The sequence below is a fragment of the Podarcis pityusensis genome (assembly GCF_964106645.2).
Source record: "Podarcis pityusensis genome assembly, chromosome: 10".
Lineage (NCBI taxonomy): Eukaryota > Metazoa > Chordata > Lepidosauria > Squamata > Lacertidae > Podarcis > Podarcis pityusensis.
The window spans coordinates 30,435,754-30,462,679 of NC_138035.1; the positions used below are offsets into that span (position 1 = coordinate 30,435,754).

At 46.5% G+C, this 26,926-nt stretch overlaps 1 protein-coding gene across 3 annotated transcripts; it reads left to right on the forward strand.

The window, feature by feature from the left end:
- The first annotated feature begins 361 nt into the window (after positions 1 to 361).
- MAFF (MAF bZIP transcription factor F) lies at positions 362 to 26,620 on the forward strand. 3 transcript variants are annotated; one of them, XM_081024202.1, is made up of 3 exons: positions 362 to 614; positions 18,934 to 19,006; positions 22,750 to 26,620. In XM_081024202.1, exons 2-3 carry the CDS (start codon positions 18,971 to 18,973, stop codon positions 23,161 to 23,163), a joined length of 450 nt encoding a protein of 149 aa, XP_080880328.1. In that variant the 5' UTR covers positions 362 to 614; positions 18,934 to 18,970; the 3' UTR covers positions 23,164 to 26,620. The 3 variants fall into 3 exon arrangements, with proteins under 3 accessions (XP_080880328.1, XP_080880330.1, XP_080880329.1); XM_081024204.1 differs by lacking the exon at positions 362 to 614 and adding an exon at positions 706 to 1,031; XM_081024203.1 differs by lacking the exon at positions 362 to 614 and adding an exon at positions 1,293 to 1,785.
- Positions 26,621 to 26,926: the final 306 nt, after the last annotated feature.

The following is a 26,926-nucleotide window of genomic DNA, read 5'->3' on the forward strand; positions in this document are numbered from 1 at the left end:
GGTTTCCCACCCTAGGGTTAAAGGCTAATTTAGGAAGTTGTGAGTTATGGTGTTCAGAAACAAGGAACTTTTTCAAAATAAGGTGTACAAAAATAGTAGTATAGCTGAAGCTGGCATTTTTGCCTCCTGACTTTCAGTGGCTCCCTCTTTCCTCAGAAACAATCCATTTGTTTGTATCGGGGTACAGATGGCGATTTAACTGTTAATTCTGGAACAGGAGCACTAGCACCAGGAAAAGATTTAGGCGCGGGTCCCTTTAAGACGAAATGCCCAGCACCAAGATGGCAGCTTCCTTTCACCTCTCTCCTGCCTGTGCCCTTCACTAAGATGGGGAGGGAGGGGAAAGAATGATGTCATCGCATGACTGTGTTTTTATGAATGAAAAGAATCCTGTGAGTGAGTAATTCCAGGAAACTCATATTACAACTCAGCAGATCGCAGCGCAGAGCCCAGCTCAGCCCTTCTCCTCGGAAAACAACAACTTCGTTTACAGAAATAAACAAGGAGATTTGGAGAGCCGAATCGGCGAGAAAAACGCGGGGGCTCCCCAAGGAAGGCGAGAAGGGAAGGAGAAGGGCAGCGAACAAAAGGCGGACTCGGGGCGTTCGGGCGAAGTAAGTGGACGGCGCGTTTGCAACTCTGTAGTAGCGAAACTTAGAGACGTCAGAGGACGGGGGGGGGGCTCTTTCTGCTTCTGGGCGCCCGGGCGCCTTCCTCGCCGGGGCTCCGGGGCGCCTTGCGCACACCGCGGGCGCACCGAGGCTGACGGCTGGGCGGAAAACCGCGTTCCGTGGCTTTATTTTCGGTGGCGAGGAGTGGCTGCTGGTGTCGATTTCCTCCAGGACACGAGAGCGAGAGCCATTATCCACTCGCGAGGCTCTTTTAGGCAGCGTTTTCTGCCCACGAGCTTAGTTTTCGTCTGTGGGGGTATGGATAGGAGCCCGATCCAAGAAGGATGTGGGCTCCCCCCTTTTCTGGGTCTCCGTCTTCGATCCACGCAGTTGCGAGGGAGCCGAGACAGCTGCAAAAAGGCAGGAAATCGCTTAATAACATTGGAGTTACTCATAGTTCATATTAACCATGTGTATGCACGTGCTGCGGCCTTGGTCACATGTAAAGATGTCTGTCTGGCACGGACGTGATCTGGGATCTGATGGTGGGTTTCGGGGTGGCAGGGCGGTCTCCGCCAGAAAATCCTCTGGTTATGTGTAGGTCCGACTTCTGTTTTAGGGTTGTTTACTCTCCCCCCCCCCCCACGCCATACCGCGTAGTTAAAAAAAAGCCAGTTATTATTTTCAGAGAACGGCGTATTGGCTTTGGCGGGCCGGGGGAGACGTGTAGAGGAGGAGGGATTCCCCAAGCAGGTTCCCTGACCCTCCGGAAGGGGGCTGGGAGTCTGGTGACAAGAGGTCAAGGAATGGGAACACGGAGGGGGGCTTTGGGAAACTTCACAGGAGAGTTTCCAGGTCAGCATTTTTTAAGGACAAAAATAAAACGGGAGTACTGTACTCTGGTCTGGAGCAGTGCTGTGTGAATGTTCTCTCTAAAATAAGGCTGGGTGGCTGTGAGTATCCTTTATGCCTGGGGAGTCCTGACTACCTATTTGGGATCAGGAAGGAATCCCCCCCCCCTCGAAAACTGCCGAGATATATATATAGAGAGAGAGATCACAAAGGAGAAACCTGTGGCCTTCCAGATTTTTAAAGGACTCTTAACTCCAGTTCCTATCCACACCAACGGTTAGGGATGATCAAGGTTTTTCCAACAACGGCTGGAGGGCTGCAGGTATGTAAAATATGATATAAAACATTGCCAGTTGTTTGAAAGCAACAAAATGAGCATCTGTTACAAAGCTCAAACAATGTGGGGGGGAGGGGAGAGAGAGAGAGCAGAAGCAAAACAGCCCCGTCAATTTTAAGAATAATTTTGGAACCCAAGAGGCTGCAAGAGAATAATGTGGTTTTCGCCCAGTGCCTCAACAATGCCAGAGTAGGTGGCAGGTGGGCACCAGGAAACCTGTCTTGCAAGCTACACCTACTGATATTCCATCTTCTATGCAACTGTGAAAGAAGCAGGAGTCACTGCCCCCTGTTGCATCTGGCCACCCTACTAGCATCTAGCATGAGCTTGAGAGTAACCAGTTCTCTATTATTTGACACTACCCACTTTATATTATTTGACTAGTAATTTGATTCTCTTTGGGCATTTTCTTAAAAATATTATTTTTAATCTGTATCCCATTGTGTAGTCTTGCCACACACTGCAGAAAAGACCTACCTGAGCCTGTCCAGCCGAAACAGCTACAATTTTTCCAGTGAGTTGGGTGGTGGCTGTACATGTAGGTGACAGATAAAACGCTTCAGAGAAAGAAAAGAGAATAGAAGGTAAAGGGGGCAGTTGAAAGAAGAGGGGAAAACTGTAGGTTGAAAGGCAAAGGTTACCCAATAGATATCATAGTTAGGAAAATTACTAAATCCAGGGGGTGAGAAAACAGGCAAAGATCTCAAAAGATAACGATCACTTGTGAGAAAACTGTAAAAACAAGTGAGTCCTGCATTGAAGAGGGTTGGGCTAGATTACTCGTGGGGTCTCTTCCAACTCTACAATTCTTTGATTCTTTGTAATGTATTGTTTCAGTTTTCTTAAGCGATGATACAGTAAACAACAAAACAGACCACCTCCCTCCAGGCAGGCAACAAAAATAATGATAATTCCCTGGCTGCTAATTTTTATTTTGATTCATTTAGTATAAAAACAGGAAAACAACATCATTCAAGGCACGTAGTCAATGGTCAGTTGTTTGGCACATTCAAGTTCAGGGACTCACAGGTCAGAATTTCTAAGTCTGTAAGGTGCTTTTAAATAATAATAATGATAATAATAATAATGTTATTTATACCTCGCCCATCAGGGTATACAAAGTTACCCACTATAAACATAGTGCACATATTTAACATTTAAGTGGAAAACTGTATTTTCTGCTTTTTATAAAGAGGGTGTGATGTTTCTATATGAATGCCTGCATAGTATAATTTTTTTTTTAATGAATATCCAAGAGTAAGTAAGAATAACAATATTTTGGGAGCCCAATTAGCTGTTGCGGTTTTCACAGAAACTTTTGCCACGGACAAGTACTCTGTGGTTCCATCTCTGGCCTGCTATAAACTCTTTGATGCATGTTTATGGCTTCTGAGGAATGTAATTCTCCAACTAATGGCTTGGTCCACAGGCTAGTTATTGCTCTGCTTAGGAAATTCTTTCATTAGGCCTACATTTAGTAATGCTTTCTGTGCACAGAAAATCTGGTGCTTGTTGTTTCTGAAGATAACGTGTGCTGCACCAGAACTTTGCTAACCTTTTCCTCAGCTACTTTCAAGGTTGGCCAACCCTCTGAAAGCCCCCCAAACCAACGCTGGTCACACCAAAAGTAACTGTGACCTCTGAACGTGTCCTCCTGCATGCATACACAGATCACATGCAGCTACACTGCAGCAGGTTTCTCTCAAATGCAGGTGGGAAGAGTCCAGGTGAGCTAGAAAGAGGAAAGCATTGGTCAGAGTTGGCTGATATTATCTTTAGCACCATCAAGATATTCAGCACTTCAAAGAGAAACAGAAAGATGAGTATCTTTCCCTAGAGAAGCATTTGACAGGGAGGAAGAGGGGAAATGGAACATTCAAGAGGGTGGTATGTGACTTGTTTTTGGACTCTGTGGGGCAGGTGTGGGGAACCTTTGCCTCCCCCCCCCCCATGTTGCTATAAGACACCTCCCATCATCTCTGGCCTTTGGCTGTGCTTGCTCAGGCTGATGGGGGTTGTCACTGAGGAAAATCTGGAAGGCCAAAAGTTTGCCACCTCCACTGTTGGGACAGAATAAACCGAGAATACAAAACTTCATTATTCCAATCCAAACCATTGGTTGGTCTAAACCAGTGTTGTCTACACACACAGACACAGACTGAATGGCAGCAGCTGTCATTGTTACCTGCAGGTTTTTATTTGGAGATGTTGGGAAATGTACCTCTTGGCCTATGAAACATGTTCTATGGCCCCACCCCTCTCTCTGCTGAGGGAACCTTCGTGTGCTATATATCTGAATGTCTGGACTTGTTCAGCTGTCACACATTGTTTATTTGCATAACTGCAAATCCTGATGATGATACTTTAACTGTACATGGGCTCCCGTGCATTCATGTGATGCCATACCTGTGGTTCCCCCTCCCCAAGCCAAAGTATTGTTTTGGTTCCCGTAGCATGAATGAGGAAGGGAAGATGTTGCTGGAATAGGGGACAATTCAAAGGACTTGTGCTTATCTTCTAAACCCTACACTGCTTAGGAGTGTATAATGTTGCTTCGTTTTTTTAAAAGGTGCTGCTCTTTATCACATGAGATTTGTATTTTATTGTGTTATTGTAAATTGCCTTGGAGGCTTTGCTGAAAGGTGGTCTCTATTAAATAAATAGAAAACTGGCACATTGATCCTAAGTGCATTTCCTAGATAGGGTGGCCAGATGAAGAAGAAAAAAGCTGATGTGCTGAATCCTGCACCTTTAATAGTTGTGTAGAAGAAGGGATTTTAGCAGGTGTGATTTGCCATGCTATTCTTAGGGTTGCCATCCCATTCAGATCTACTGGGAAGTAAATGCCATTGAACTTGATGGAGCAGGTTCTGAGTAAACGTGAGTAAATGGGCTGCAGTTTCACCTGCAATCAATGAGGCTCTGTTCCAAGGAAAACTAGGCTGTTAGCATTAGTAGGTTTTTGTTTGGGATGACTGTGACTCATGACATGTGAAAGGTATCAGGTCAAAGGACCAGTTTAGAAGCAGCCTCTCTATCTTGAGTTCAAACTTGAGCTGTCAGATATAAAGAAGGACAGGACTAGACAGGAATACACAACTATTAAAGGGGCAGGAACCCACTACTATCTCCTCCTCCTCCTCCCTATTATTATTATTATTATTATTTAGATTCATATACCACCCTTCATCACAAGATCTCAGAGCAGTCAGTGACCTAATTCAGATGTCCAGAGTCAGGCTTTCTGGGTGGGTTTGCAAGCCGGCTACTGCTGTCTTGTCTGAAGTTATAGGAGGCAGCTACTTGACTGAAGCCAAGTCGGTCCGGATCTGATCAGTGCCTGGTTGAGTGACTTCCTGTGAACCACTTGTGTGCTGCCGTAGACTCCATGATATAAGAAAAGTGGAGTGTAAATATTTTCTTATATAAAAAATAAATGAGTGGCTAGTCCCCCATGATGGCTGCAAAAATCTGCATAGACAAAGGTAAAAAAGTATAAATTCATGTGTCCAAATAACAAAAAGCTGAACAGGTCACCTAAAGCAAGACGGAAAGCTGAGCCAGCATTTAAATTGCTGGTCTGCAAATTTGAGTTGTGAAGCCTGGGTGTAGCCGGGCTCCCTCTGAGCCTGAGGGACTTGCTGCCATCTTCATTCACCCTAGTGAGTCTTTGTCATTTTCACGTGGCTGTTACTCTGTCCTGTCTCACATTAATTTTAAATTGACATGGAATTAAGCAGACTAAACTGTATTTTATATGAAAAGGGGAGAAGCGTAGAAGGGTGGGAAAACTAATCTTTAAATACCACTCGGGTTCAGAGTTTCCTTTCTCTTCTCTTCTGCCTGCCACAGATAATACGCTAGTATGTGTCAGCCCTCCTCTAATATGTAGCACAAAGACGGGAAACCTGCGTGGTCTTTCAGATGTTTTTGGACTCCAGTGCCCATCATCCCCAGCAAGCATGGCCAGTGGCCAGGGATTATGGATGAAGAAGTCTAAAAAATATGAAGGACTACAGGTTAGCCACCCCTATAGGCATGAGACTGTTGCAACACTGGATTCCATCCTAATGGAAAGTGAAAGTTCAGACCAACATAGAGACAGAGATCTTAGCTGCTATCGTTAAAGCTGAGCTGGCTTCTTTCAGATAACTTTGCTTAATTTCTATTCTCTGAATAAATAATTAACTCTTTCTTATAGATGTCTCCATACCACATCACAATATCCTCAAATCACTATGTCCATTTTTTTGATTTAGATGTAAATTTGGTTCATGGATCATAAAATGTATGGTCTTTTGATCCATAGGTCATGAATTTATATAGCAGCACCTGTTGACCTGGGGCAATCTTGCAATAGTACCCAGAGAGACCTAGTAACCCTCATCTCCTAAATTCAGAATGATCAGAATCCTATCAGATACCTGGTTCTCTCTGACCTAAAATCAGCTTTAGGTCATATTGAACTAAGGTTATGTTGGCAACAAGTCAACAGTAGAATCATAGAATCGTAGAGTTGGGAGGCACCACAAGTGTAATCTAGTGCAGGAATCTTTTTGCCCAATGTGAGACTTGAAACCATAACCCTGAAATGAAGAGTCTCATGCTGTAATGACTGAGCCAGCCCTCAGACTATTTTTATTTATTTTGATTTCTCACCTACGCTTTATCAGAAGGTCCCAAGGCAGGTTGCAGAAATAAAACATACAATTACAAAATGAAACAGTTGCAAGCAGAAAAGTTTAAAAACAGTTCCATACGTCAAACCATTTCACGTAAAAAAACAGTTAAATATAGTTCCAATACAGATGCAGACTAGGATAAAGAAAGCCACTTGAAAGGCTTGTTTAAAGATGAAGGTGTTTCGTAGGCACCAGAAAGACAGAGATGGTGCCTGGCTAATGCCCTTTGGAATTATGTTCCATTACATACCATATTCTATAATATAGGCTGATACCAAACAGATCCACATTAGCACTTGATCACATTAATCCATTTGTATCCTCCCTTTTCTCCCTCCTCTTTTGTCAACATTTAGATTGGAAGCAGGATCCTGTCTCATTGCACACACTACTTACGAAAGAGCGATGTACACTGAGTCTGCTCACAAATAACAGATAATTGACACAGGTCCCTTTTCTACCACACTGATTTCATGCAGTGTTGATCTGAGCGAATCCAAGCTTTGGAAAACAGTTTGCAATGTTTTGGCCTCCATTTGACATAGTTCCTGACACGGGTATTTCTTGAAACTTGATGGACGTTGATTTGGAGAACACAGTGGGGAAGCCATTCTGGGTATATAAGGCAGCGTTGGCAAATCCACCTCCCTGCTGATGTTGTTGTGCCCCCAATTCCCATCAGCCCCCGCCATCACAGCCAATGGTCAGGGTTTATGGGAGCTGTAGTCTAGCAACATCGGTTATGAAGGGGTTTCAATAAGTTGCTGCTTGGTGGGGAAAGTGGGAATGTAAACCTTCTGTTTCTTGTTGGCTTAAAAAGCACAACTTGGTGTCCTACGAGGAACTATCTTGAGCATTTGTTACTATTATGCTGGAGTTCAGCTGTCTGCAGATGTTTATGCATATGCAATTATAAGCCGCCTCTGCTTTCAAAATAGCACACACAGCATTGAGAAGTATCGGCTAGTTTTGAAGTAGCAACTCTCTAGTGAGGTGAGTAAGCTTCATTAGAAGTTGGATGCCAGGTCTACGACAGCGCACATCTTGGAATGCTTCACTTAAATTATTGCCATAATAATGATTTGTGCCAGCAGGCAAAATATAAGGACTATCTCCTGCCTTAACTCCTCTAGGAGATGAGTTGGCAACTCCCAAGTTTGAAAGGCTTTGAAGCTTACGCTGCAGAGTTTATGTAGAGATGGTGGTAGGCTCAGTGAACCTGATGCAAAATGGGGTGAGAGTTCTTATTTTGATCTCTGCCGCCACCCACTGAGTTGTCTGGAGCCCCTATGCCAGTTATTGAAGGTGTTGGATTCTTCTGGAGTTGTGGTCGGACAAGGATTGGTTGCTTATGAGTATTGTGGCTGGTTGGTATTGCACACACTAGGGGGCCAAGTGGAAAAAGAGGACACGGGACAGCCAAAGCTCTGTGGTAGATCAACTGCTTTGCATACAAAAGGTCCCAGGTCATCCACGGCGACGCCAGGTATGGCTGGGGAATACTCCATTTCTGAAAACGTGGCAAGCTGCTGTCAATCATTGTGTGGGCGCTAGAAGGGCCAGTCATCTGATTCAGCATAAGGGCTCTGTCCTCTCTTGCCTCTGGCCACCAGGCTGCATCCATTTCTACTGTCTTGACTTCTAACCCATGTTCCTGCTGAATCTTATTATGCATTTGTGCTGCTATTCCTTAGTCACCCGGTGATGATGTCATTTCTGTGAGTCCCCTTGCAGTTCGATCCTGTGCGCGATTCCTCAGTTGCACAGTGCTCAGTGGGGCTTATTCCCCAATAAATGGGTTTAGGATTGTAGCCTTGGGATTCTAGGCTGTGTACACACCATACATTTAGAGCACATTAAGGAATGTGCTTTAAATGTATGCCGTGTACACAGCCCATCTCAAAGTAGACCCATTATGATCGGTGACGCTAAGTTAATAATATCCATTATTTTTAATGGGTCTACTCAAATGTCGAATGCAGCACTTAAAGGTCTTTGGGTTGTGCTGTTCTTCTCCACCTTGTCTGCATCTCGCTTCTGCTTTCAAGTTCAATTAACATGCTCTTCGGGGACAGAGAAAAGTACACAGAAATATGCAAATGCCCTGTTGCAAACCATCTCTCAAGCTGCGTTGAGGCCAGCAGTCCCATTGAATTCTATGGAGCTAACTTGGGTTTCAGTTACAGTGCTTCATTGCACAGAGGGTTGCTGATGTGTGTACTAAATTGGCAAGTTAAGGTAAACAGATGTTTATATTTCAGAGTAATCCCTTTTCTCTCCTAGCTGTTTGCAGCCTCCTTCCTCAAACATAAGAAGAGTGGAAAGAAGCTGCCCTCCAAAAGAGAGCAGGAGATTGATCACAGGCCCATAGACCTATTTAAATATCCTAACATAGGGTTGCCATATTTCAAGAGGCAAAAATCTGGACACAAAAGGTTGTTGAGTTTTTTTAGGGCAACTGCCAGAGCCTGAACCACAGCCACCCGCATACACACAAATTTTAAAGTCCAAGATCCAGTACATTTGCTTTCAAATGTAAAATTGCCCCTGGATTATAGGACTGCCAAAAGAGGACATGTCCAGGAATTCCCAGGCGTATGGCAACCCTATCCTAACATACACCTCTTATTTGTCTTTAGTTTCCTAATCCTGAGAAGTATAACACCAAGGGCACTCGCTTGCTACAAACCTTTCAGGCTGCTGTGCGCTTCTAAGCCTTTCCAATGAATGGCTTTATTAATTGTTATTCTGTTTACTAGTTCGTTGTATGCCATCTACCCATCTGTTCTTTATGTTCCAGCGAGGTGAGGAGAGCAGTACTTCCCCCTAGTCCTCCTCCCCCTTCCACCTACTCTGCTTGCTTCATGGAATGTGGTTGCACAAGTGTCATGGAGACTTGTTGGACATTCCCTATGATGCAATTAGTGATGTCTGGCACAAATCACTGCCCCCCTCTCCGTCACACACACAGTGGCCTGCAGCACTCCGTGAACTTCCTTAAAGATAAATTCTCTCAAGTTCATGAAAGGGTGAGACAATATATATGGGGTGGGGATAGCTGCACTTCTGTTAAATGAGAGGAAAAATGCAGGTTTAAACAGCAGCAGAGGTTTGAGTAAAGTAGGCGGTGTTAGAAATGCAGGTTTATAAGCTACCGGTAGGTGCCAAATAGCTCCTTAAACCAAGGTATCAGTCACCAAAACGTAATATCTGTTTGCCATTTTGGGGCAAGACGGCTGTAAAGTCTTATTTTTCAAATGATGGACTGACTGTGATTGATTCTTAGTTAAGCATCTGGCTAGTTCAGATGACAACCTTGAGCTAGGTTAAGAGCTTTGAGAAGTTAAGGAAAAGTTGTTCGATCCAAGGACAGTCCCATATATATTGGCCTATTATGACCACTTCTTAATGGTGATTGTTCCTGCTCTGCTCAGGCTGCAGAGAAAAAGCAATTCGGTTCCAGAAATTCATTCCAATTGTGTGGATAAAATATAATGGATAGCATTCTACAGGATGGGGTATTAGTGTGTGAAAACAGTCCAGAGCCAATGATTCCCAGGCATGCACCTCCAGATGTTTGCAAAACAGAGTGATGATCAGTTGGGAATGTAAGGGGTAGACCGTCTTTTAGGTATCCTAGTTCCCAGCTTCAAGCTGAATAGGGCTTTGTATATCAGTGCCAGCACCTTGCACCTACTTTGGTGGCTAATTGAGAGCTAGTGCAATTCTTTCAGCAGTGATGTAACATGACGTTGATATTCCACCCCTGTGAGCTGTTAAGCCACCATACTTTGTACTAGCTGCAACTTTAAGCAACATTATAATCTGCACATTGAACTACATTATAAAGATATCTGAGCCTGGCATTTCCTTTTCCACCCTTCCCTCTCTTTTGTGCTGGAGCACACATTTATTTACACTTTAAAATTGGGGGGGGGGGGGGCAGAAGGTTACAGTGAGGATAGCCCAGCCCCTGCAAGAAGCTTCCTCTGCTGCAAGGCTTCTTCTCATCCTTACCCACTGGGATACAATGTGGTGCTACTATAATACAGGAGTATTTCACAGAGGTTGAAATGTGGTTGTGGTCGGCATTCCTTAGTTGTACAGAAAAGCCCTGACTCTTTCTAGTATTATAGAACTATTTTTAAAAAAAATTAAAAACCTTAGCATCTGTGTAGCGTATGGAACATGCACTAATTTTCACGAAAACTCTAGGGTAGATCAGTGTCGTCATCCCCATACTGCAGATTGAGGTGGGGAACATGCCTGACAGCACAAATTTTACAAATGTACATGGAAGCCAATTCCACTGTGTCCAGTGGAGCTTACTCTCTGGTACGTGAATTGAGAATTTCAGCTTGAAAGATATTGTCTTACCTATGGCCATCTAGAGAGTTCAGGGGAGAGGATCAAGCAAAGGCTAGTGTCAGGGTCCGCACTGACGGGGGGCTTTCAAGATCCACTCCTCACCCCATTGTGTGTTGTCTTTCCCTCCCCCTCAGCGACCACTCTTTTTCTGACAAGTGAGCAGATTGTGACAGTGGCAGGGGAGAACAGGTGGTCCCATTGGTGGATAAAGGCCCATGGAGGATGTTTTGCCCAAGCTGTCCAAAATCTGGACACAGCACTGATTGTGAACAGAGGACTTCCTCATTCAGAGTTTGATTTCAACGCCTCACTAGCCAACCACCCCTTGCTTCAGCTCTCGTTTCCAGTCTCCTTTCTTCCTTCTTTTCTTCCCAGTGTGTGGGGTGGGCAGTGGCGTAGCGTGGGGGGTGCCAGGGGGGCCGGCCGCACCGGGCGCAACATCTGGGGGGGCGCGCTCGCTGCCTCCGGAGTCGCCGAAGAGCCTCGGGCGCAGGCTGTAGCAGAGCCCCATGTCTCGTGGAACCGACGAGCTGTGCGCGCGCCCGGGCTGAAGGCGTCCGGCAGGCAGCGGCTCTCAGCCCCGCGCGTCAGGGCCGCGGAGGACGTGCCAGGCAGCCCCTCCTCACAGCCCCGCCTCCGCTGCTGCTGCTGCAGCTGCTGGGCCATGTTGCATTTTCCTCGCCTCTCTGCCCCCCTCCTCCTCCGGGCAAGCGGCGTGGTTTGGGCAGCAGCGCCAGCAGCAACTCGACTCAGATCGGCAGGTTAGGGGTTGGGGGGGGCGCAAATTACTTGCCTTGCCCCGGGTTAGGGGGCGCAAATTACTTGCCTTGCCCCGGGTGCTGACAACTCACGCTACGCCGCTGGGGGTGGGGAGGCTGAACACATGATTCATTTTGTGTCCTCTGTTCCCTGTTGATTCTGGAAGTATACCTTGGCTGCACCTGACGTGCACTGGAGCACCTGGCTTTCCTGTACCAAAGGCGTCTCCAATGTGATACCTTCCAAATATTCCTGGATTCCCAACTCCCATGTTTCCTGGCCATTGGCTGTGCTGATGGGCATCGACGTCCAAAACACCATGGGTGGAGGCTGCACACGCCAGTTTGGGAAAGGTTGGCTTACCGTGCCATTTCCTCTGGCACGTACAGTGCTCCCATACCTCTGAGTATAAGCCCAGAATCAAAGCCAGGGACTCTCTCTCTGTATTGCAGTGCTTTGAGTGTTTTGTGCTTCTTCTTCTTCCAGAACATCTTGACTCCTCTGCTGTCATTGGCTGGGGAATCTCATCCGTCTCCCATCTGCGCAAACCCTGACACGCCACATCTTCTCGTGTTTTCCTTTACCTGTCCTGGTTTACCTTGTGGCTTGTCCGTCAGGCCTGCTTTGTGCACGGGGGGGGGGGGGGCTTGCATGCCTGGCTACTTTGCAGCAGTCTGCTTCAACCTTCGGTACTGGTGGACTGCACCGTGGAGAGGGCAACATGGATGGCCTTAGCAACCTGTTTCTGCTGATTCACAGTGAGCCGGCTTTTCTCCCGCCCACGTTCCTGCTGTCTCTGACCTATCAGTCCTCCTCAAAGGACTCTCCCTCCCTCTCTCCCTCTCTCTCTTATTTATTTAGATGGATAGCCAAGCCCGTCTGAAGGGCTTGGGGCAGATAATGATTAAAAAAAAGAATCAGGTTGGCTAAAGAAGAAGAAAATACCATTCCTCTTCTGTCTTAATTAACTGTGCAAGTTGAGCCCAAAGAGGACTTTTGACACTTCTGCAAGATTCTCCATCTAGAGGGGTTGTAGGAGTCAAGTTCCTGTGGGACAGCCACCAAAAAAACTCCTCTCTGTGTGCAAAGATGGTATTGTTGTTAAAAGTGTGTCCTGAGTTTCAGATGGGATGTTTGGGGAGGAGACTGACTGTATGCTTCTTTGGGGCTTGTTCATAATTCTAAGACTACATTCACAGACAAATGTTGGTTTGTTTCCTTCTAAAACCACTGTGTTAGCAGCACCCAAGTGGGGTGCAAGCCTGGACAGTGTGTATGGAGGTCCTAAATGGTAGATTTATTTATTTATTCACTTATACCCCAATTTTGCACCAGCCAAGATGAGGTTTCAAAGCGACTTAAAATTGAATTCGCCCACAAATGGGCAATAGAAATATTAGAAGTAACTTTACATGCAGATGGGCGTTCTCAAACTTTGTCTTAGTGACATTCCCTGCTCCAGGGTAAGAAAGGTCCTGGATGAGGCAAATAGAAGGCTGAGCTTTCATTATTAACTCCTGCTGAGCTTTCAGTGTTAACCTTTTCCTTTACCAAAGCAGCAAGATGTTCAGAGGGGATACATTACATGCATTTAGATAGCGGAGGGGGAAAGCTTTGCAAAAATGGGATGGTTCATCCCCAGCGCTGACAATCAACACAACGATTGATACACTCTGATTTGGGGTAACCACTGAACACATCACCAAAAATAGTGAGCACATGTCCGTGTAAAAAATTTCCATGTGCTCTTTGAAATGGGTAGGTGCAAATTTAGAAATAAGTGGTGTAATTTAAATAGAAATTTTAAAAAACGTACTTCGCTGTAGTGGGGAAGACTGTTACTGAGGCAACCTGTGTGCCTGCTCAGTCTACAGTCCAGGTGCTGCCAACTGTTGAGGGGGAACTTTCAAGGTCCCTGCTCTGTTGCTCTCCTTTTCATAGCTTCATAGAGTTGGAAGGGACCGCGGGGTCATCTAGTCCAACCCCCTGCAATGCAGGAATCTTTTGCCCAGTGGGGCTTCAGCCTATGGCCCTGAGATTAAGAGTCTTGCGCTCTACTGACGGAGCTATCTAGTGTTCTTTATCGTTTAAACTGGACTTGGGCCAGGCAGTCCTTGAAAGAAAGCACTGTCCTCTCTAAAGTAGGGCACATGGCCACCCTGATCACGTTTTTTTTGTGGGAGGGAAACCCTGGGGTGCCTTGCTAACTATTTCTGTGGCCTGCTTGCCAGTTAAAATTGCTCAATCAGGAGCAGTGAATCCAGAGGATTAAAGAAAATGCACCTAAGCTATAGATTGCCTCCCAAGAGAGGTCCACTTGGCTCTGTGGCGCTTGGCCTTCTGTGGAGTGGCAAAAAGTTGATTTATTTTGGCAGGGTTGTGCTTAAAATGGGAGTGGGGTTTTCCTGTATGTCCTTCCTTGTTCATTTTATAGAGCGAGGCCCCGATGGGTCCTGGAAAGGAAGACTCCAAAGCAAACTGCCAAATCTAAAGGCCTGCTACATTGGTGTAGCCAAGGGGGGGGGGGCAACCGCCCCCTAAATAAAAATAGGTACCAAACTGACGTTCTGCCCCCCCCCCCACAACAAAATTCTTGGCTACGCTCATGGCCTGCTGGCTGTTGTTAGTGGGGTGGGTTTCATTCAGTTTTTTTCAGGTCCCCCTCCTCCACTTCATTTTTCTTCCTGGTGGAATGAGAGGGCTTTGGATGCAGCAGAACTCCTTCTCCATTGGTGGAAAGGAAAACCTGGTTTTCCTTTTAGCCTGTGGGACATTCTTCTCAGAACAACAGGATTGCATCCTGATTTTCCGTTGTTGGTACAGTGGTACCTCGGGTTACAGACGCTTCAGGTTTCAGACTTCGCTAACCCAGAAATAGTACCTCGGGTTAAGAACTTTGCTTCAGGATGAGAACAGAAATTGTGCGGCGGTAGCAGGAGGCCCCACTAGCTAAAGTGTTACCTCAGGTTAAGAACAGTTTCAGGTTAAGAACGGACCTCCAGAACAAATTAAGTTCTTAACTCGAGGTACCACTGTACTCTCTTATTTTTGCTGTGAACAGCTTTGAGAGACCCTGGGCTGGAAGGCATGGTAAAGATGCCTTTTGATTTCTCTTACAGCTGTACTCCCAGTGGAACTACTTCAACACAAAGATATGATCATAGATAAATGGAATTGTAGAGTTGAAAGTGACTCTAGTCCAGGGTTTCCCAAACTTGGGTCTCCTGTTGTTGTTGGACTACAACTCTCATCATCCCTAGCCAGCAGGACCAGTAGTCAGGGATGATGGGAATTGTAGTCCAAAAACACCTGGGGACCCAAGTTTGGGAAACCCTGATCTAGTCCAGCCTCCTACAATGCAGGAATCTCTACTATAGCATCCGTGACAGAAAGCCATCCAACCTCTGCTTAAAGACCTCCGATGAAGGAGAGTCCACCACCTTCTGAGGGAGTCTGTTCCACGGTTGAACAGCTCTTACCTTCAGAAAGTTCTTTCTGATGTTTAGTTGGACTCTCCTTTCTTGTAACTTGAATTCATTGGTTTGGGTCCTACACTCTGGAGCAGGAGAAAACAAGCTTGCTGCATCTTAGTGTGATGTTTTGCCTCTACAAGTTGCTACTGAGTGGTGCAGATCCATAGTTTTGTTTTTGTTTTCTTTTAAGGTGTGTTGTGGCCTGGTTTGCATGTAGTGTTAAGCCACAAGTTTCCCCACAAACAAACAAACAAACCAGCCTCCTTTGTAGTTTGGCAAGTGTCTGGGGTGAGATGGTGAAACGAACCCTAGTTAGGGAAGGGTGCTGGTTTCACACCTAACCCCATCCTATAGTTAAAACAAACCCAAGGTTCATAATGTATGTGGGATGTATGTATACGTACTGGAAAGGATAGCTGTATTTAACAAAGGAAATTAAGTAAGAGGCTTGCAGAATGCCTGGGACTCATAGGAAGGAAGGATATTCTTCAGTGTGCATGCAGCTGGCTGGCACAAGAAGGGGAATGTTCAGCCCCTAAAGCGTTAAAGATGAAAAATATTTAAAGTATGACATTAGCAAGGGAGTTGTGTCACGGGGCACAAGCACCGTCCAGAAAAGGGGAAAGGTGCCTGGGACTCCAGCAACAAATGAGTTACAATGTGCAATGGTTAGATGAAATGATTGCCCAAGAAGGTCTTTATAGAGTCACTTCTTTTTCGATATGCTTTTTTGAACCAGCAGCATAATCGGGCCTATTTAGTTATACCTGGATAGCTTCGTGCCTGCTGCGTGCTGGGGATACAGGCAGGAAATGTGTTAGCTCATGGTTCCCCTCTGCCTCCCATCTTGAATGTCATTTGACTGTACAGACAGGTACTGTTTGTCCTCCCATGGAAACACGGCTGCCCTGAGGGTTGAAAATGGTGACTGACTAAGCTGCGGCAACAGAAGCCAAACAAAATGAGTGTATTTTCTGCTCACTGAGCTGAAGCTGCTGAGTGCATGTGTGGCTAGGTTTCTATTCCTAGAAGAAACTCTGGCCTGGTTCTGGAGGGGCAGGTTAGCAGTGCCCCAATCCAAGCTGCCATTGTGGGCCACTTCTGCCTTCCTCAAACAGGCAGTCCTGTTTGTTCTCCAAGACTTGGGAACCTGTTGTTTCTCTAGCTGCTGGGCCTGTGCCCATCGCCGTTGCATCTGTCCCCAGTCTCCTGTCTAGGCATGTCTCAGTATGAGCAAAACAAACAGACTTGAGTAACTTTTTCCCTCCTCTACCTCCTCCTCTCATTCTAAGGGGAATATACATCTGGCCGTTTCTCTGGCCAGGGATCTTCCACAAATACATTTGGGCCCTAACCGTGTGTGTTTGTGTCTGTTTTGTGTGGTGAACATGACTCTTAGGAAAATTACTGCGGATTTGAAAGAATGCCACGCCTGAACTTCTGCCTCAGGTTTCATTCCTGGGGCTTTGATGCTCCTGTGAGGGAATGTGTATAAAAATCCTGCAAAAATAAATTGCTGACCTCAGGTGCTGAAGCTGACATGACTAAATTTGACCTGACTGAATTTGCCCTTTCTCTGGGATCAAGGAAGTATAGCTCCCATCAAGTTTTAGAAACAGAGGCAAGGCGGATCTTACTTTTTTCTTTTCTCTTTCCACACAAACACTCAAATTATGCGCTTAGAATAAATTCAGGCTTCATTGGTCTGTTTCTGGAGTCCCCTTCCCTTTTAGAAGGGAATCAACAGTACTCAGCCAGCATGTTGGAAATTGCTTGATTTTCATAGGCTTCTGGGGCAGTAGGATAAATGGGAATTTTTGTGTGGTGCCTGTTTGGATCTAATTGTCCCTATCCCCAAAGGCTCAAAATGCATGACAGTTAAAAAAGAAAATAGCCTGCTCTTAAATGAAGCCCTTGCTGATCTCTAGCACCTTTTAAGAAAATGCTTTTATTCTCTCCTCTTCAAAAAAAAGTTCAGGGCCATGGGCATGGTTTCCTTCCATTTACCTTCCCAGCAACCCTGTGAGGTAGGTTAGGCTAAAATAGTAACTGGCCCTAGGTGAGCAAGGGCTAAGCAAAGATTATGAACTCTGGCTTCCCCAGTCCATCATTTGTACATAGCAAGGTTTGGGCTCACAAGCCTGATGGGGATAGCTTTCCAGTCTTCTGCATTGAGAATGGGAAACCTGTAGCCCCACAGATGCTTTGAACAGACACCTTGTACCTGCAGATAGCTGCTGGTGGTGTGGTACCTCGGGGCTGTGCTGAAACGTATGATCTGGCCGTGCCCTATAATGGCGCTGATTTGGATGGAAGTTGTTGTCAGTATAAACTTGGACCTGGAAAATCCCTAAAATTCTCAGGTGCCCATGCTACACTCAGTTATATTCCAACATTATGCGCCTTGACAGAAGGGCAGTGTAGTTGGACTTTGCACGTCCTATCGGTGGCCAAAAGGCTAGTTAGTGTTGCAATGCTGGGAGGGAATTGCATTTCCTCCCCTGATTGCCCAGTGGTTGGAAGACTTACCGTATCTGTTCTTGCAGCATATGCGAAAGCTACCCTCAGCAAGTGGCGCAAAGAGGAATAAACCCTCTGGCATTTGGGGTCTGTATTGCTGCAGCCTGTTCCTCGCCCACCAAACTCCCTTTTAGTTTTGCTCTGGTGGCATTAACTTGTACTTGTATAATACTGCAGTACAAATTGCTATTATCCTTTTATTGTTTCTCTTGGTTGATTGTCTTGTTAAGGGGAAACAAGAACCAATAAAATATTAACAGGTGTTTTTGTTTTGCTCTTAAGGGTGGATAGATCCAGCCAATGGGCACTGCTGAGGGAGCTGGGTCAGAAAATAATAATAATAATAATAATAATAATAGGTCCGGAACAGACAGCAGCAGCGGGGCCTTGCCAGGGTTGTCATGATAGCTGGTGAAGGGTGCTAATTGCCCTTTCTGCTGCAGAACCTTTTAACAAGAAATTCTTCAGGCTACCGGTGTCAACGCAAAGGCGTCTGCCAATGGATATAACGGAGATAGTCCTTTTCCCTAGTGAAACAGCTGGTCGCAAAATTGCACAGACACCTGATTGCAGGCAGAGCTGCTTAATGCCTGATCCCCTAAGGAGAGCAGATCTGTATGCATCTGCACTTGGGGGATGTGGGGATTCTTGCTTATTAGGCACCGGCCGCCAAGCGGCCTGAATACCTCTGCTGTGCACGTAAAAAGAGATTGTGTCGATTCTCTCTCCCTGGTGGCTTTCTAGGCACTGTGGCATGTCAGAGACACACCCGCCAGCTGGCTCCCCACCGTTCTGTTTCCTCCCTCTCAGGAAATGTTTGCCCTTGTGCAGTTTCCGGTAGTTGCAGGACATGCCCAGTGTAGAGACGCTATTGCGGTGTGTGTGTGTGTGTCTAGCTTTTCGGGTAGGTAGGTGGGCTAGTGTGTGAGAGCATCAGAAAACCAGAACAGATTTTTTAAACGTATACACACACACACACCCAGCACCAACAAGCATGACTCATTCTGGCACTGGGTCGGCGATCTGGTATCTCTCCTTTGCTCTACTGGACCAAAGAATTGTGGAACATTAGAAGAATCCTTCCACCCACCCACAAGGAAGGTTTTCTTAGGGAAGAATCCAAGTGTCTGTTCTGTGCCTGTCCATTTGGCACAACGGCTAGTGGAGGATGGGGTTGGGAGACCCAAGCAGGGCAAAAAGGAAGGGGTACGTTTGTGTGGCAGATGTTGCCTCTCTCCACCCACCCCACCCCCCAGAGAGCACAAAATGCAGAGGTGGATAGAGATCACAGGCTTATTTTTATTTTATTTTTCTGTTCTGCTCAATTACAGACTCTTTTCCCGGGGATCGGTGGGAGCGCGACGTAAAATGTCATCTGACAGCTTGTCGAGCAAAGCCCTAAAGGTAAGAGTCACTCTGCACCAAAACGCAATCTTCTCCCAGCCCTTGTTTTCATAGATCTCTAGATCAGGACAAAGTCAGACCTGGATGGGAGGGTCTGATGGGAGAGAGTCTGATCCATCCCATAACTGTGGGCCAGTGTGGGAGACTGGTCATTATGCAGGTGAGCAACTGTCCATATGTTTAAATGGAAAACCTGGCCCCATTTGGAACAATTCAGAAATAAGCAAAAGCACCTTTGCCCATCATTTCTGCTGTGTATTTTCTGTAGCTTTCCCCCACCGCCTCCTTTACTCTCGCCTGCCTTCCACTTTCCCTCTTTTCTCTGGGCCCTCCATTTCTTATTTCACAACTCTGCTTCCTCCCTCTATTATTGCCCACTTTTTCCTGTCCTACTCCCCGAATGTTCGGAGCCAGTAAATATACGTGCAGAAGTTAGTGTGTGGAATTAGACTTTCTCCCCTCCCACCAGCAAACAGGCACAGGAGGATCCTGAGAATCTGGACTTCCTTAAGCTTTTTGAGAAACGTGAGTTTCTAATCCTCATGGTGGGCAAAAATATGTTTTGGAAAGTGGCAGCAGACAGTGTCTGCAAAAGATTCCAGTCTGGGTGGAGCCGAAAGGGGAAGGATATTCTGTGCTCTTCCTCTGGTACTTTTCCTCTGAGGGTGGATCGCACTACATTTTGTTTTGTTCAACGTGATCTGCCTTTTACTACCAGGATTAGTTTGTGCCGCATGTGCTCACTTTGCCTGTTGTATCGGAGTCTCTCCAGGCCTAATCCGTATTTTCTTTCTTGGTAACATCTGTCTGATGTGACACCTTGGCCCCATGTTCCTTAAACCATGCCAGGGCCTTCCCCACCCCAGCCCCATATATAGAGTTAAAGGGCTTCCCCTTGCACACAACTTGACCCAAGTTGTACAAGAAGTTACCTTAGGAACAGGAAGGAAAAGGAATGTCTTAACTGGAAATTATAACACTTGTTTTCCCACTTGCTGGGACTATAATGGAAGGGGAAGCTGAGCAAGCCGGTTTCCTGAGAGATTTCTCGCAAAACAGCCTGTAGGGGTGTGTGGTAGGTGAGCACACCCGTGATGTTTGAGGAAACGAAACAATAATAATAAAGCAGTGTTGAGCAATTGGTGTTATTTGTCAAGAGGCCTTGAGGCTGAGCAGGTATTGAAAATAGAGACACCTGATTCCTTATCTTGTCCAGGAGTCCCTTCCTAGTGCTAGCCATCAGCGGCCTGAATTTTACTGCTTCTTGTTTTGGTACACCACTTCTCTATTCAAAACAACACTACTATAAATCTTTTTTTGGTTCACTGTAATTGCCTTGAGGTTTCGTGTGGTTTCAAGGGGTGCGGAACTGAAGCTTGTAGGTTAAGGCAGCCAGGAAGTGGGGGGCACTCTACAAGGTGACGTTCCTGTTTTAATTGTCTCACACCTCAAAGTGTGCTGGATATCAGATTATTGAAAGCCTATGCTACACCTGTTGCACCAGTTACTGATTTGTTATGCTAATCATTTCAAAGTCACTGAGTTGAATCCAGACTAAGTTAGTCATACTTTCAATCTCATTGACTAGTCCCGCTGAAAGCAATGGGATAAATTAGTCACGAGTCACTTGTAAGTCCTATGGACTTTGATGGAACTAAAGCATAGATGTGCAGGGTCAGATCCGAACCAAGTTCAGTACTTCTAGTTAATTATAAAAACACACCCACATTTTAGACATAATTTGTGAGCACTCTTGAATATCTGTTGGAAGTACAGTGGTACAGACGCATCAGGTTACAGACGCTCCAGGTTACAGATACCACTAACCCAGAAATAGTAATAATAATAATAATAATAATAACAATAAATTTTATTTATATCCCGCCCTCCCCAGCCGAAGCCGGGCTCAGGGCGGCTAACAACAATCAAATAATTAAACAATCAAATAATCCAACATTCTAAAAACATTTCATTATAAAAGTTAATTAAAATCAAATTAATTGCAACCGTTAAGCAAAATTCTGTGCAGGTTGCCAGAGGAGGGAGTCAGGCTGCGCCCTGACCAAAGGCCTGGTGGAACAACTCTGTCTTGCAGGCCCTGCGGAAAGATGTCAGGTCCTGCAGGGCCCTAGTCTCTTGTGACAGAGCGTTCCACCAGATTGGAGCCACAGCTGAGAAAGCCCTGGCTCTAGTTGAGGCCAGCCTAACCTCTCTGAGGCCTGGGACCTTCAGGATGTTTTTATTTGCAGACCGTAGGTTCCTCTGTGGGGCATACCAGGAGAGGCGGTCCCGCAGGTACAAGGGTCCTAGGCCGTATAGGGCTTTAAAGGTTAAAACCAGCACCTTAAACCTGATCCTGTACTCCACCGGGAGCCAGTGCAGCTGGTATAGTACCAGATGAATGTGATCTCGCAGCGAAGACCCCATAAGGAGTCTCGCCGCGGCATTCTGCACCCGCTGGAGTTTCTGGGTCAGTCTCAAGGGCAACCCCACGTAGAGCGAGTTACAATAATCCAGTCTGGAGGTGACTGTCGCGTGGATCACAGTGGCTAGGTCAGGGCGAGAGAGATAAGGGGCCAACTGCTTAGCTTGGCAGAGATGAAAAAATGCCGCCTTTGTTATAGCTGTAATCTGCGCCTCCATAGAGAGGGAGGTATCGAAGATTACACCCAAACTCTTAACGGACTGTGCTGGCACTAATTGCACCCCCGCAAGAGATGGGAGTTGCCCCCCAAATCCCATATCGTCCCGTCCCAGCCAGAGGACCTCTGTCTTCGAAGGATTTAACTTCAACCGGCTTCCACGTTAACCATCCAGCCACAGCTTCCAAACATCTGGTCGGTGTGTCTGGGGCTGTCAGGATTGCCATCCATAAACAGATAAAGTTGGGTGTCATTGGCATACTGATGGCAACCCAGCCCAAAACTCCGGACAAGCTGGGCGAGGGGGCGCATAAAGATGTTAAAAAGCATCGGGGAGAGTATCGCACCCTGAGGCACTCCACACACCAAGGAGTGGCGCGATGACAATTCCCCCCCCCCAAGTGCCACCCTCTGTCCCCAACCAGAGAGAAACGAGCGCAGCCATTGAAGGATTGTGCCCTGGATCCCCACGTCGGCAAGGCGGTGGTCCAGGAGTTCGTGATCGACCATGTCGAAGGCTGCTGACAGGTCTAGAAGAATCAGCAGCCCCGACCCGCCTCAATCCAGCTGCCTTGGGTTAAGTACCTTGGGTTAAGAACTTTGCTTCAGGATGAGAACAGAAATCACACGGCGGCAGCAGAAGGCCCCATTAGCTAAAGTGGTAGCTCAGGTTAAGAACAGTTTCAGGTTAAGAATGGACCTCCAGAACGAATTAAGTTTTCAACCTGAGGTACCACTGTATGTGTAAATTACCACAGAGCTGTGGAACCTGTGGTCCTGTCGAGGTCTGGTAGTTAAAAATGACACCTCCCATCATCCCTGATCATTGGCCATTCTGCTCGGTGCTGATGGGAGCTGTAGTCCAACAACATCTGGAGGGCCACAGGTTCGACGTCCCCAAATAAACATAATGTATGCATTTTATAATGTGCATCACGACTGTCAGAGCACTTGGGTTTCCTCAGTGCAGAACGTTACCAGACCTGCTCAGCTTCCTCCTAGGCTTTTTGCCTTTTTGAGCTGCTCTCCCTCACCTCACGTCCCCTTTTCCTGAGCTTTTCTGGTGCTCGATACTCACCTGCTCCTTCTGCTCACCGACAGATCAAACGGGAAATGGGCGAGAACACGCCACACCTTTCCGACGAAGAACTAATGGGTTTGTCGGTGCGAGAACTGAACCACCACCTGCGGGGCCTGTCCAAGGAGGAGGTAGCGCGGCTGAAGCAGCGCCGGCGCACGCTGAAGAACCGTGGCTACGCGGCCAGCTGCCGGGTCAAGCGGGTGTGTCAGAAGGAGGAGCTGCAGAAGCAGAAGACGGAGCTGGAGAGGGAGGTGGATAAGCTAGCGAGGGAGAACGCCGCCATGCGCCTTGAGCTCGACGCCTTGCGCGGCAAATACGAGGCGCTGCAGGGCTTCGCCCGCACGGTCACCGCACACGGCACGACTGGCAAGGTGGCCACTGCCAGCGTCATCACCATCGTCAAATCTGGCTCCAACCAGGCCACATACTCCTAGTGTCTGTAAGCCCGTGTCGCGAACTGAGTCCTGTTGCCATGCCTCTGCCCAGCTCTCACCTAGAATGGCTGTAGCTGCACTGGCCCCTCCCCCTTCTTCCACTTTTCTTCTGCCATCCAAAGGAGACAGAATCAACTTGAAGACGAAACGGCTGAATGTTGAACTTCCTCCTCTGTCCCTTAACCTTCACGAGGAGAGGGTGGGAAGGTGGTGCCCGACTTGCGTAATTAACTGTTGATGTTTATCCGTGGATTGAAATGCAGTGGCCAGTTACCCCCTTTTTCCTCTCTCCCCCCTCCCCGGTTTTATGTTTGCCAGGTTTCTCTCCTCTTGCCTTTCTGCGTACCCTTGCCCCCAGCTGATGCAATGGGGTGGGCCTAGAGAGGGCTTCCCTGCTATAAGCTGGGAACACAGACTCGGAGAAGCTTTCGGTCACAAGGGTTACAAAAGGGAAATAACCTTCCTGTGAGAGGGCAAACTAGGTAGAAGCCGCCATGTTGTTGGTGAGAGCTGCCGCTGCAGGAACCATCCAGGATGAAGCAAGGTTCTGGAACCCTTGTCAACTCACCTTTCTCATCCTGGCCCTGTGTTTGTCTGTGTTGTCACTCTGCCTTTCCTCTTCATTGTATCTCACAGCCATGCACCCTTTGGCTCAGATCTCTTCAATTTGTGGGTGTGGTTTGAACCGGCTGTAGCAAGAGCAGCCCTAATTAGACCTGGGCCTTTGGTAAGTGGGCAGGCTCAATGACAATAAAGAGGGAACTAATTGCAGCAAGGGACAAGGAAGGAAATTATTGCTGTACGGTCGTACGAACGATCTGAGGAAGGGGTCACTGAGGTACATGCCGAGAAGACTAGGTCAGTTGCTGGTATCCCACTCTAGCATAGCATGCTAGAATACAGCACACCGCAGTGATTTGAAAAGGCATCCACTGTCTCCAGCTGTGCAGGTGTGCGTGACGCTAGTTCATGGGACACTACGTTGTAACGGTGCTCTTGGGCTGAGATTGCAAGATCTCTGACGTAGAGTGGAAGCAACGTCCTAAGGAGAGGGAGAGCAAGCTAGGAGAAAGTGAGGAGGGGAGTGATGGGGCGAGGCAGGAGAATGAAGGGTAAAGCACGTGAAATAGTTGAGATGGGGAAGGGGAAACAGGATTATAACTGAAATCCTGGGAAAGCCATTTGGTTCTAGTGTGAATAGTTTGCAGAGGCATCACTGTGGTGGCCTGTTACCCAATTTTGCAGTATTCCTGCTGAGTGACGGGTATGATAATTTGGGGACAAAGAGGAGGCAGTCAGAAAGAAACCCCAGCATGATCTGCAAAGTGTGTCTAAATCAACCTGTTTGAAAATAAATGGCAGATGAGGTATTGCGAGGAGAGAAACTTCCATATTTACTCTCCATCTTCCCTGTGTAGTGGAAAAAACTAGGCCCAGAGCATCAGGAAATAATCAAACATCATCATTACAAAAATTGAAAAGCATCTACTTTCAGGAGAATTTAAGTATGCAGAGGACTGGCCCAGCCCCAAAGTCAGGAGGATTCTGCAGCAGGGATGGGGAACCTGTGGGCCTTCATCTCTTGTTGGGTTGCAACTCCCATTATCCTTGCCCTTTGCTCATGTTGGCTGAAGTTGGTGGGAGAAGCAGCCGGACAACAGCCAGAGAGGCGTCAGTTCCACTTCCCTAACCTAGGCTAAAAGAAAACCCTATGAACCCCTTTGTGCTCTCTGTAAACAAGTGGGGGGGGGGTGTCCATTCACTCTGGTGGAGGAAGGAGAATAAACTGCACGTAGGAACACTCATCAAACAGGGATGAGTGTTCTCTGACCTGCATCCCCCTTCTCTTTGCTCCATTCAGTTGTATGGAAGAGAGGAGGGGGCACTGCAACTGGTGCGGGGAGGGGAGGGTGCAGAAGAAACACAATTTCCTCAGCCCTGTGCAAGCCAGCAAATGTATATTGAAAGATTAATTTGCACACAGGGCAGTTTAAAATAGCTTAAAGCTATCCTGGCTACACAAACGAAAACTGAGAGCTCCTCGCCAAAAGCAATTTCTGCCCTAATGAACTACCCAGATAAAAGTTGGTTGGAGAAACTGAGGTGAAGGGGAAGCTGAGCTTTGCTCGGAGGAATTAAGAGCTCACAATATTTATCCCAGCATCCTTTTAAGGGTGCAATCCTGGGGGTTGATGGGAGTTTGATTCCAAGGTTTATTTGGAGGGCATGACATTGGTTAGCCTGATACTAGATGCCCAATTCACCTGGGAATAAGCCCCACCAAACTCGGTAGGACTTCCTTCTGAATGGACACACATAAGGTGGCACTGTAAATAACACTGATTAGCGAAAGTTACGCATTGCTGACCAGTCAGCATCTGAGTAAGTTTTTCCTCCTCTGAAGTTTAAATTCCCTCTAGATTACTGCTCTTCCACTGGGAATGAGCAGTGGTGCCATAAGAAGCCCAGCAGAGGCTCAGTTTAAATGTGATGCTAAGTGGGTTTAAAAATATATATGCCAGGCTTCAATAAAGCTGCTGTTCCCTTTAAACCAGGTTTGGGATGGAATTCATGGGCCAGATGTGGCACAGAGATGTGCTAATGGTGCATGCAGGAACCAGCACCCGATTAAAGCATAATACTCACCTCTAATCCACCGGGGGAAATCGGTTTTGGTCCATCACCATAAACTTTATAATCGGGCTAGAATTTTGGCCCAAGCTGGGAGCGTAAGAGGAAAAAAAGGAAACGTACACCACCTACAATCTCATCAGCCCTGGAATGCTAGGTTCACCACCTCGTTGATAATGTTAAGATGTTGGCAAGGAAACAAGTCAGGGTTGGCTTGAGTTCAGGTAGCCATGAAAGGGCATGGAGGGTTAGATTAGATGAGTCTTGAAGGTACCTTCCACCCTTAAATATATGTGCTAATATAGGAACCAGTGAGTATTTGTGGGCAGTCACTTCCAGGCATGTACCACAGTGACTTATTTATATGGCAAACAATTGACTCTTTGATTTCTTTAGACATATGGTTGGGTTCACCCATCCTGCAGCTTACAGTGACATCACATCCCCCTCCATGATGGAATCAGCTTCCAAACCAGTGTTGTCTGTCTATCCGTCCATCCATCCTCCCCCTCCACCCTGTGATGATGCTTATGGGGGTTCCCTATTTAGCATTTCCCCTACCCCTGTTTCCCTTTGTTCCTACCTGTGATTTATTTATTGCACGAATATAAGTTATTTTTCACGTCCTTTATGCCATTCCGCCTTGTGGCACGGCCAGGATGTTGGTACAGAGCCGTACTTTATATTTTATATATGCAAATCACATTTTATCTTCTATAGAGCAAGAAAAGTACTTATTTATTTTCTGACTTACAGTAAGTGTCCTGCCAGACTCCTCTGTATTTTGTAGACTTTACAAATAAAGCCAGATTTTTTTTTTTCAAAACGGAGAAGCTAAAAACAAGAGGTTTGTGTTTTTCTCAAAAAACTCTTCACAGCAGGCAGAGGTGCCAGGCTGTAGCTATAGGAGGCAGTTTTCGGGATCTTCTGCACCACTGAAAAATATGAACTCCAAAGTAATTTCAATCTTTGAGTGACAGTAACACACACCCTTGAAAGACAATAATGTGGGTGCATTTCACACCAGTTTAAAGGGAAATTGTACACATGAGAACACACAGATGACCTCATACAGCTAAAAAGAATTAAAAGTGAGGTCAGTGATAGGGAACCTATAATTGCTAGACGCCAT